The 12,231-nt window shown below is 45.7% G+C and overlaps 1 protein-coding gene across 8 annotated transcripts in view; it reads right to left on the bottom strand.

Moving 5' to 3' along the window:
* Window positions 1–11,209, bottom strand: part of SMCHD1 (structural maintenance of chromosomes flexible hinge domain containing 1) — a 140,008-nt gene extending 128,799 nt beyond the window's left edge. For all 8 annotated transcript variants that reach the window (XR_014790144.1, XR_014790145.1, XM_084849781.1 and 5 more), the window contains exon 1: window positions 10,986–11,209. Coding sequence is in view for 6 of the 8 variants with exons in the window: in XM_084849781.1 (XP_084705907.1) it covers window positions 10,986–11,132 (147 nt within the window). In the remaining 2 variants the exon portion in view is untranslated. The remainder of the gene's footprint in view (window positions 1–10,985) is intronic.
* Window positions 11,210–12,231: the final 1,022 nt, after the last annotated feature.

Genomic DNA, 12,231 nt, shown 5'->3' with positions numbered 1-12,231 from the left:
TCATAGGGCTTTGTTTCCAGTCCCCTGATCATCTTTGTTGCCCTCCTCTGAACCCTCTCCAGTTTGTCTGCATCCTTCTTCAAGTGTGGTGCCCAGAACTGGACACAGTACTCCAGATGAGGCCTAACCAGTGCTGAGTAGAGGGGGACTAGTACTTCCCAGGATTTGGAAGCTATGCTTCTATGAATGCAGCCCATAAGAGCATTGGCCTTTTTTGCAGCCACATCACATTGTTGGCTCATATTCAGCTTGTGATCAACAACAATTCCAAGATCCTTCTCGCTTGTAGTGTGGTTGAGCCACGTATCCCCCATCTTGTAACTGTGCATTTGGTTTCTTTTTCCTAGGTGCAGAACTTGGCATTTATCCCTATTAAATGTCATTCTGTTGTTTTCTGTCCAGAGCTCCAGTCTATCCAGATCACTTTGAATCTTGTTTCTGTCTTCCAAAGTATTAGCTATCCCGCCCAATTTGGTGTCATCTGCAAATTTGATCAGCATTCCCTGCACCTCCTCCTCCAAGTTATTAATAAAAATGTTGAAGAGCACTGGGCCCAGGACTGAGCCCTGCGGTACCCCACTTGTTACCTCTCCCCAGTTTGAGAATGTCCCATTGAGAAGCACTCTTTGAGTCCGATTCTGTAGCCAACTGTGGATCCACCGGATCGTTGTTTCATCTAGCCCACTTTCAGCTAGTTTGCTCATCAGGATATCATGGGGCACTTTGTCGAAAGCTTTGCTGAAGTCGAGGTACATGACGTCTACAGCATTCCCACGGTCTACAAGGGAGGTGACTTGTTCAAAAAATGAGATCAGATTTGTCTGGCAGGACTTGTTTTTGACAAATCCATGTTGGCCTCGAGTAATCACGGCATTGTTTTCAGGGTGCTTCCAGATGGATTGCTTTATCATCTGCTCCAGAATTTTCCCTGGGATTGATGTCAGACTGACTGGTCTGTAGTTCCCAGGTTCCTCCTTTTTACCCTTTTTGAAGATAGGGACAACGTTAGCCCTCCTCCAGTCATCTGGCACTTCCCCCGTCCTCCATGATTTCTCAAAGAGAATAGAAAGCGGTTCTGAGGGTTCTTCTGCCAGTTCCTTTATTACTCTAGGATGCAGTTCATCTGGCCCTGGAGATTTGAACTCATTCAAAGTAATTAGGTGTTCCTTGACCATATGCCTATCAATCTCAAGCTGCAATCCTGCCCCTTCAGCCTGTACTTCGCCTTTGCCAGGGGGGTCATAGACCCTCTTTTGGGAGAAGACTGAGCCAAAGTAGGAATTGAGAACCTCTGCCTTTTCTTTGTCATCTGTTATCGTTTTGCCATCCTTATTTAATAGCTGAACAACCATTTCTTTCCTCTGCCTTTTACTCTGCGCATAGCTGAAGAAAGCCTTTTTGTTGTTTTTAGTATCCCTTGCTAACCTCAGCTCATTCTCAGCTTTAGCCTTCCTGACGCCATCCCTGCAATTCTGTGCTATCTGCCTGTACTCTTCCTTTGTTACTTGGCCTTCTTTCCACTTCCTATATGTGTCCTTTTTTGTTTTCAGGTCATCCCACATTGTCTTCTTCTGTTGTCTTCCACTTTTTCTTCTTGTTGGAATTGTTTGTGATTGTGCCTTGAGAATTTCCTTTTTTAAAAGCTCCCACCCATCTTGGACTCCTTTTCTCGTTAGCGTCGCTTGCCACGGGACCTTACTGATCATTGTTCTGAGTTTATTAAAATCAGCTTTCCTAAAATCCAGGATACGCGTTTGAGTACACTCAGCTTTTGCTTCCCTTAGAACCAAGAACTCAAGTACAACATGGTTGCTTTCCCCCAGAGTTCCTGTAACTGCTACTTTATCCACTAAGTCATCTCTGTTGGTTAGGATCAAGTCAAGGATAGCCGATCCTCTAGTTCCTTCCTCTACTTTCTCTAGGAGGAAGTTATCCGCCACACAAGTCAGGAATTTCCTGGAGGGGCCATGTTTTGCAGAATTTGTCTCCCAACAAATATCGGAAATTGGCAGCAGCTTGAACACCCATGTGGAAGGCCACATGGGAGGCCTCCAAGGGCCATACGCAACCCATGGCTGCTCAGATATACTTTTAAAAATGCATCCAATCGTGCAAAGGCAAAGGTATGGTTGTATTTTACAAACGGGTATTTTTGTCTTTCTGCCCTTTAGGTTTTCTATACAAAATCCTTGGTACAACCTTTATCTGGGAAGCAGGCATGGACTGTAAGAGCAAACTTTAAACTTAACTCCATTCTGTCAAATGTTGAATGCACAATATCCGGTGTGCCATAACCACAAACCACTTCTGTATCAGCAGAAGGTTACATTTTGGTTGGAACTTAATTAGCTGCAATCTTTATTCTTGGATGATACATCTAACGTTGTATTTAGTGCATAAAGACTTTTATAAGAGTGACTGGAAGAATTTACAGAGAAACTGATTTTGAACTTATGGTATGTCAGTGCGTTATATTTTTTCCCTGGGTTATGATAAGGCGAAATCTGTTTTTTCCCCAATAGCTCAAAGACATTGATTATCAGAGCTCTATAGAAGGGGTACCCAACTTTTTTGGACCTGTGGGCAGATTTGAGGATTTGAGAAAATGCTGTGGATGCCAGCACAAAATGGCTCCCATGGAGGACGTGGCTACACACATAATGGCTGCTGTGGGAGCCTGGATAGTAAAAAAAAGATGGTGGGTGGGGAGAGTAATGGAAAGGCTGGAGGTTGGGAGTAGAAAGGAGAGTGGGACTGAAGAGAAGCAGCAAGATAAAAGGGTAAATGGAGAGGATGAGCAGGGCTAGGAAGGGAAAGCAAGGCTAGGGATTGGGAAGGGAGAGAAATGGCGAGGAAAGGGGCTGGGTGGAGAGAAAGTTCAAAGCTGGAGGTTGGGAATGGGGAGAGAGAGCAAAGGCAAAAGGTGTCTTGGGGACGGAAGATTGAGTCGTGTCAGAAAACAACTCCTTCCTGCTCTTCCTGCCCACTGAACAGCGGCAGGTAGGAAAGCATTGGGAAACCCCGCACAGCACCATTAGCTTTGAAGATTCATTCTCCATTACATGGGGATGGGGAGTTGCTGTGGTTCTATTATAAGCAGGTTGTCTGAATTACTTGAGATAATTATTTGCATAAAGGAAAACATTTACATTAATTTGTTTCAATGTTCTCCTCTCAGCTATTTTGGAAAGAAGATTCTATATGCATATAGCATTCTATATGCCGATCATGCAAGTCTGTGTAGTAATGAAGTCAGAAACCATGCTACGTGTATTATTATAGTGCAATTTTTAAAGAAACAAAAGAACCACTTATTTCTCCTTCCCAGGAAGCATTTTAGAATGGTCATCAACCTTCCTGATAATGGCTACACAATTTTATGTAACTGAATCATTTGCAAAGTTTGTATTCCAAGCTATTAATAAGGAACTTCTATAGAATTGTTAATTGGTAGTGGTTGTTTTTAATCTTGTTTTAAGCTTGTTTTAAAAAAATTACCAATGAAAATCTTTTAACTGGAGAAGCCAGAGAGTTAGGCTTGTCATAGTTATCCATGGTATTGTTACCTACAGGTCAGATTACTGTAATGCATTGTACATGGCGCTTCCTTTGAAGATTGTCCCCAAACTACAGGTAGTTCAAAACATGAACATTACTGGATATTAGGAACTCATCTCACCGGTCTTTAAGCAGCAGCACATTTCATGGCACAACTAAAAATACTACTGTCAACCTGAAAGCCCAGGGTACCAGAATGATCTCCGTCTCCATATCAGCCTGTCAATTCACTGAAATAATCTTTCAAAGGCTTTGTAAAAGTATCTACTCTACCTCCTGGGGAAGATCCGACTGTGTTGTTAGTGATGACCAATCCCAACATCACCGCTGAAGGAGTGAAACCTTTATATTACCTCGCTATGTCACTGTGAGGGATTGGCAGAGATCACTGTCTCTTACCCAGCATCCATTGGACCTGTCACAGCATTGCAAACACTGGGCTCAAGGAGAATAGCTATGCCAGAGCAACTGCAAGCAGCAGTAGTGCAAATGAATAGCAGCGCCAGCCAGCACATGCTTGAGGCGTGTGTTAATCGCTGTGATAGGATTCACCTGGAAGAGGAGGAGTGAAGAAGACAACAGGAGGAAAGGCCAGCCAGTATTGGATAAAAAAGGGGGAACAAAGATAGGGAGGGAGGAGGTGAAGAGACCGGGAGACAAACAAAAAGCCAGATCGCTGGACCGAGAGAAGCAAGATAGGAAAGAATGTTTTTTTACGTGGAAAATGCCAATCTCCACTCCTCTGTTGAGGAAAAAGACCTACTCCTCTTCCTACACTGCTCCTTTAAGAGCAAACCCCAAAAAGGCTTCAACTGCCTTAACTGCTCAAGACTTGAGGAGTTGGCGTTTTCTCAAGAGAAGTTACCAGAAGGAAACAGAAGAGAAAGATTTAGTAGCTGTAGGCACTGATTCTTCTGGTGCATTTGGCAGAGACAAACTGCGGGAGGATTATTTATCTGCCTGGCATCAGTCTATTGCCAGTTTATTCTCCTAATGAATGAGCTATTTCCTAACTGTTTTAAGTTTTGTTTGAAGACTACTAGTGTTGCAACTTTCTACTTATTAGTGCTGTAGTCTTCCTTATTAAACTTTTGAGTTAAAGCCCATTTCTAGCTGCTGTGTCTCTAATGGAGTCAATGGACCAAGGAGTTTTGATGCGCCTTTGCCACAAGACCTGCCCACAGTCACAAAATGTGGAGAATTGTTTCTTATAATCATCACTATCTAATGAATATACCTGCTTTCCTCAGGCAACACTACAGCCTATTATGGCAATTAGTTATTGCCTTAGTAACAGTTTTACTGATGCTTGGCAGGCTGCCAACTGTAAGCCTCATATACAGTGTAACTGTTAGGCTTCAGTTTGATGTGAACTACCAGCTGTTTCACCTCTGTTAGGAATTAACCATTTCCATAATATTTTATTACATAGCATTCTTATTTTTAAGTTTTTACAACATTTAGGGCATAATCCTATGGAGATAGCCTCTGAGTTTGGAGGGTGATGACTAACTACTAGCTAATGCAGGGCAGCCGGCCTGCAATCTTGGCTAGATAGGCGATTTTGCCTGTCTAGCCAGGTGTCAGGATGCGCCTTAGCTGCCTCTTACAGTCTACTCCAATAGCCAACTCAAGACACAGACAAAAGGATTCTGTTTAAGGCTTTAATCCTTTTACAGCTTAATGACTCTTTCAGATGCTAATCACCAGTGACTAAGCAAGGAACAGCACTGGGGAAAGATAGCAGAGTAGCCTATGTTCCAGGTTAGGCAGTTGGTCCCCATTTGAAGGAGAATCACAGGAAGGCCCTGAACTTATGGGCTAGGGAGAGATCCTCCCTCTTTCCCTTGGGTCCTCGGTATGCGACCATTGCTTGCGCGCCAAACGAGCGCTATGCCTCCTTTCCACGCCCTCCATTTGTCGTCGCTCCCTGCGTCGGCGTCGAGCATCCAGCAAGCCCCCAGCACTCTCTCGCTGCCAGGTTCACTATCTATCCCAGGAATGCTGGCAGGAGGAATCTCTGCCAGCTGCTGTGCCTGTGAGAGATGAGCAAGCTCCTCTCCCACGGATTGCTGTTCCTCCTCAGAATCAGAACTGCTCTGGGGTTCTATGGGCTCAGTTTCCACCCTGACACTAGGGAGCTTCGGAGCAGGATGACGTGGGGCACATAGGAAGCTGCGTAACACAGCTTCCACGGTCTCCTCCCCTTCCCACCCCCTTTTCACCATCTCCATGCTCTGTTTCTGAGTGCAGAGACATAGCCCGCGCAGAGAGAACCATGCCGGCTCCAAGAAGGTGGGAAACGTGGTTTCTGGGAATGGAAAAATCCTATGGCCCTCTAGACAGTATCTAGTGGCCATAGGATTGATCCCTTATACAATAATTCTCCGCAGGATAGACTGATTCGCCACAGGCTCTCATCCACGTACCTCGGCAAACTGAAGTATAGTGAGTTATGAGCAGTGAAAGTACCTTCTTAGTGGTGCATGTTTGTGGAATGGTTTCCCCATGGAGGTTCACCTAGTGGTCTTTTTTTTCTTGATACCAGGTTAATACGTTTTTATTTTCCCAAGCTTTAGAGACCTTGAACTGATTTGATGCCATTTCCATTTTTATTTGTTGCTTTTAATTTTGCTATGTTGTGTATTTTAGTCTTACATTGTTTAGTAATGTACGTCATGTAAGCTGCCTTGGAAATTTTTATTTCACGCAATAAACAAATGCAAGAAGCAGAAACGGGATATTATTGTTTGGATCCTAGTGTTTTTGCTCTCGTTCACAGAAAGAGAATTCCACATGAAGGTTCTTCTGTTCATGGAATGAAAACTCCATCCTATTCTTTCCTTCTGGATCTGAATCCAAAACTCATTCTCTCTGTTCACTGTTTGCACATGATGGTGATGGGATATATGCTGCTCAGAAAGAGAGAAAACCCCTATTTTGTACACTAGCGCATTCACATTCCTAACAGTACCTTCTTGGCCATGGCCTTTATCTATAACCAAAATAAAGCTTCACTCTTCTCTCCACTTTCTATGTGATGTTATAGGTTTATGTTATAACCAGAACCTTCTTAGGCTACTTATAATATAATGTAGAGGAAAACACATTTGGATCATCCTAGAGGCAGGAAAGTTTTACTTAGCTTACTTGCAGCCTTCTAAATTTTTAAGAAGCTCAAACTAGAAGCTCTAATTACTATAATGCAGTTACATTTGGCTCTACAGAAAGTCTCTAAGCACCTTATCGCAACACCCTCCTTCTGTTTACTTTATACTTTAATTAGAAGGGTTGCATCAGTAAGTGTACTGGTAGTTATTTCTCAGCAGACCTCTACACTGAACAACAAAACAATAGTATTCACACAGCTATATACAATATCTCCCTCTTGCCCTTGAAAGAAACAGCAGAGGTAACAAAGATGGCAATTCCTTGTTAGCTCTGATGCTGCCCCTATGAATCAAAAATAGGGAGAACAACTCAGAGACACTCCCCTCCCCCCCCACCTTCCCAACTTAAATTGAAAGGAATAAAACTATTATCTGCCCATCTTGAAATTTTGCCTTTTAGCAATTAACCCCCCCCCCACAATCCTTTATCTTGATTTTCAGCAGTTCACCCATCTTGATGGATCTCTTAGACATTTTGACATTTATCATGTCATATATTTGTGTACACACACCCCACATATAGAACTGACACCTTTATTCAGGATCTTCAGAATAAAACCAGGCAATTAAATAAACGTGGTTTAAGTGTCAGACAACCTTGTTATATTTGAAGGCCATATCTTATTATACTGAACTCAAATCTCCTCCTGTTCCTCTCTTACCCATGAAAGTGGTGGGTGGACTTGTACTAGAGAAACATGAAAACAAACCTATAGGAAATGGGGCTTTTTTGGAAATGCCATATTTGGGGTTGGGAAGAAATATTCCCCATAATTAGTCTGAGTAATGATTCTGAGGCTGCCTCTCAAGGCTCTTTATTTAGGCCTTCTTTAATATTTAAACTTTCCTTAATTATTTCTGAAAATTCCCTGATCCAAATGATATATTCAGATATACACTTGCTAATGTGTATCCTGACCAAAAGGTACCCAAATTAGCAATGCTCATCTACTTTTTCCAATCTGTCCCTTCAAAATTCCAGCTGTTCTAGAGGATTCCTTTCCACCTGACGTATTAAACAATATTAATGTACTGAAAATTAATGTCTTGTGTAGAGCTGCCTATATTTTAAAAACTGGGGTTTGACTGACGTGCACTGACATTTTGTGTCTCCTCTAGATAATGTAAATCTAAAGGATGACTCTTGTAGAATGTGGGCTGATATGTAAAATACTGTGCCTCACAACATGAATGCTGGGCTATAATAGATATAATCCTAGATATTACCAAGATTTTCCATTATCACTTGTTACTTTTTTCATTAAAACAAAGATAGATTGTTTCACACAGAATTACAAAAAACACATATGATTGTATATAGCATTCTACAACCATTTTCATCAATATACTGAGAAGTCTTTTAGAATAAATAAGGAAATATGAGCCCTGTACAGAAGAATGTCAGGATTCCCTTTGCCCCCACAGAACTTCAAATGCTGAATCAAACACAGACAAGAGGCTTCAATCTACAGCTTTTAATCCATTACCACAAAGGGTCATATAGATGCAAATTCTCAGTGACTCTCAGTCTGCAAGGAAATGCCTTCAGGGGGTTCAAAAGGTAGCCAGGAAAGTTGCCCACTGTTTGAAAGAAAGGCGGTCTCACTAGCTTACGTTAAGGGGTGGGGGGAGGTCTCTCCTTGTTTGCTGTCCCTAAGGGGGGGTGAAGAGGGACCCTCCTCCTCCAGCTGGACCTTTGAAACCTGAGAAGCCTGCTAGCCATGTCTGGACTAGCCTGGGAACATACCTCCCCCATGTCTGGCGGTTCTTCTTCAGAATCTGAACTACTCTCCCACTCCCTGTGCTCAGAAACACTCCTGACAAAGAATGCCTTAGGAAGCAATCCTATGGCCGCCAGACAGCATCTAGATGGCCATAGGATTTTTTGGTTTATGGGAACTGAGCTTGGAGCTGGCATGCCAAGCTCAGTTCCCAGAAATCCAACTCCCCTCCCCCTCGTAGGTGAGGTTTGTCCCTGGCTCCATGTTCGGAAGAGCAGCACGGAGCAGCCAAAAAGGGGGCGTTCCTGGGGGTAAGGAGGGGAACGCGGAAGTGCTGGTATGATGCTTCCTATGCATCATCTGGCCTCCCACCCACCCCCGCTCCAAGGCGCCCTGGTTAAACAGCCGAAATCGGCTGTCTAGCTGCAAACGCAGGGCAGCCAGAGCACGGAGGAGAAGATCCCCTCCATGCTCCGCCCACCCTGCACTGGACAGTCAGCCACCTCCAAGTTCGGAGGTGGCTGACTATCTCCACAGGACTGCGCCCTTACACATTCTATCACCATGTGAGTGGGAACCAGGGGTACATTAACCAGACCCAGTATGTAGCACATACTGTCTAGCCCCACCCACCAGCATCCACCCATAAAATGCATACATCTACAGGGTGCCTTTGCAAGCACAGCTGAACATATGAAGGCTCCCTCTGCAGGCATTCATGCTATATTTGCAGATCCCAGCAGAAAGAGCTAGTTAATGTGTGCTACATTGTTGGAAGGGCTACCTAGTGCATTTCCACTCTCCCCTCACATGTTGATCATAGAATAGTAGAATAGTAGGGTTGGAAGGGACCTACAAGGCCATTGAGTCCAACCCCCTGCTCAATGCAGGAATCCAAGTCAGAGCATCTCTGACAGACAGCTGTCCAGCCTCGTCTTGAAGGTCTCCAGTGTGGAAGAGCCCACCACCTCCCCAGGTAATTGGTTCCATTGTCGTATTGCTCTAACAGTCAGGAAGTTTTCCTGATGTTCAGCCGGAATCTGGCTTCCTGTCACTTGAACCCATTATTCCGTGTCCTGCACTCTGGGATGATCAAGAAGAGATCCTGGCCTTCCTCTCTGGGACAACCTTTCAAGTACTTGAAGAGCGCTATCATATCTCCCCTCTGTCTTCTCTTCTCAAGGCTAAACATGCCCAGTTCTTTCAGTCTCTCTTCATAGGGCTTTGTTTCCAGTCCCCTGATCATCTTTGTTGCCCTCCTCTGAACCCTCTCCAGTTTGTCTGCATCCTTCTTCAAGTGTGGTGCCCAGAACTGGACAGAGTACTCCAGATGAGGCCTAACCAGTGCTGAGTAGAAGGGAACTAGTACTTGATAGAATGCACAAGGTGTTCTTTTGAATAGGGCTATACCCAAGTCCAATTACCAAATACAAGCAGCATCAAGAATGGTATAATGTTTTTTTTTAAATGCAGTTGTGCACAAATCATGTATGGGTAACAGCTTTCCAGGCTGACTGGAGAACTGTCCCCATATCAACACTACTCCTAGTAGAGGGGAAAGGCTGCAGTGACTGAACAAAAAATACTGATCTCTGTAGAAATCTGTTACGCAGTAGTGGTTTGCCACTTCATCCCTGCCACACCACTGTTCGTGTCAATGACCCCTCAAGCAACCCCTAGATAAATATCTCCTAAATTACTGCTTCTGTGATTTGGCATCTTCACCATTAGCCAAAGGATCTGTCTGCACTTACTTCTGCCCATCCTTCTGAACTGAAGAGACACCCTTACTAAGTCAGCCAATGAGAGGGGCCAGAAGAGACTACCATAAAGACTTGCATGGTGACAGACTTAGCCATTGTCCATTTCAGTAGGTCTGCTCTAAGTCCTGGAGTAACATTTTATTTATTTATTTATTTATTGTATTTTTATCCCGCTCCTCAGCCAAAAAAGGCTCCGGGAGCGGCTTACAATCAATGAGCAAAGAAAGCAACGAATGCAACCCATAACCCACATCAACGCAGAACAGTAATTTTACGGCGGGTTCGGTTTGGGAACGTGTCACCGAGGAGGCTCGCCCCCTCCGCTAGTTCAGCAGGCGAAGCCGTCTCAACATAAAGCATGTGCGCTTGCCTGCAGTTCACGGCAGTGGCCTGCAGGGGGTCTAGAGCGGAGCGTTTCCGGCTCCTGGTCTGAACTAATGACAGCCGGACTCGCGCGGCGCCTCCGCCCCCCTTCACGCCTTCTTGCCCCCGCTGCTCGCGACCCTTCTTCGTGCCCTTCCGGCGGCGGGAGGGAAGCCGAACGCGAGCTTCGCCCGCCAGCCGCCTCGGCACGTGCTGCGAAAGCGCCGGGCGCTGAAGTTCACACGTCCTTCTGCAACGGCCTCGGCTGCCGTTGCGCACTCGGCAAGCGGGCGCGGGCGCGACTCGCAGACCCCGGGCGTCCCTGACAGCGTCTCGGCTGTCGGTTAAACGGTGACGCATTTAGATTTCCTTCCATTCCCTGCCTCCTCCCCTCGCGCCCCGGCTGTTACCTGGCACACGGCGCTGCGGAAACCTCCATAGTTTTCTTCGCGACATTCAAGAACTTTCTCGCTGTAGTCTGACTTGTCCCGGCGGCGGTCGTACACGAAGAGGCTAAAGCCGCCGCCGCCGCCGCTTCCCTCCTCAGCCGCTGCCATGTTGGGACCGAGCACCGCAGAGCGCCCCGACCGACTCGCGCACGCGCCCGCCCGCTGGGCGCCGCTCTCCTTGGCGTGTAGCGGGCGGTGCTGTCTTCGCTGAGGGAAGGGGCGGGAGCGGTGAAATGGGCGGGGCGGGGCCTGCGCAGTATCGAGGAGGGGGCGGGCCTGAGCTGCCGGAGTAAACACAAAAGAGTGGGGAAATGCAGGGGGGGGGGCGCGGGGCGGGACGAAGCCGCACACCCGGAAGCGAAAGCGCTCGCGGGAGCTTCAATCCGGCTGCTGAGGCATAACCAGGAGTCTGAGGGGAGGCGAGAAACGTCACGTCCGCTCCGAGGCGGTCGAAGCTGCTGTTGGGACGAGACCGAGAACTGGCCGTGTGACGTGCGCGCCTAACGTGCAAAAACGGAAGACGAAGCTGATGCGCTTCGCGGCCGGGTTAAGCTGAGGCGGAAGGGGGAGGGTGTGTCTTTTTTATGCGGTTTCCTGAAGGACTGATAAGTTTCGTGGTTTGGGGCCAACCTCTGTGGTGAAGGGACAGCAGCGTTCCTTCTGACTGAGACGTTAGGTTGTCTGTACGTGCGCTTCACTGGATTCAGTTAAGGAGAGAAATTATGAGGGCCGCCAGGCCTTCCAGCTCTCAATGTACTCAAGTGTGAGACTGCGGATCCACCACACCCGCTATAGTTTTAGCATGGAACATATAAAAACCACGAAACATAACCATCTTAAGACACATGCAGAATAAAATGTTAACCAACACAAGAATTTAAAAATAAAATAACCCCACTAATTCGCAAGGTTTTTTTTAAAAGTTTTTTTTAAACTTTTTAAAGTTGAATCCGCACTCATAAAAGCTTTAATGCAGAGGAAACTGAATGAAAAGCGATGTAATCAGCCTAGTGACGAAATCCGGTCCCAGATTTAGTAATACTGGAGTAAACCCACTAAAATAAATGGGGCTTAACTTTGTCCTGACTTGAGTTGACTTCAGTCATCTAAGTATTACTATGACTAAATCTAGAACTAGCCCTATAAAATTGGCAGTGATCAATAAGCACGAATCGAACTATAGTTTGATGGCTTCATGCTGTGGGGT

This window comes from Heloderma suspectum, chromosome 4 (assembly GCF_057233095.1).
Source record: "Heloderma suspectum isolate Gila_16-S chromosome 4, 16-S_ref, whole genome shotgun sequence".
In the NCBI taxonomy this organism is placed as follows: Eukaryota; Metazoa; Chordata; class Lepidosauria; order Squamata; family Helodermatidae; genus Heloderma; species Heloderma suspectum.
Note: the sequence above shows the minus strand (reverse complement) of the source record. Positions and strands in the feature narration are given on the sequence as shown.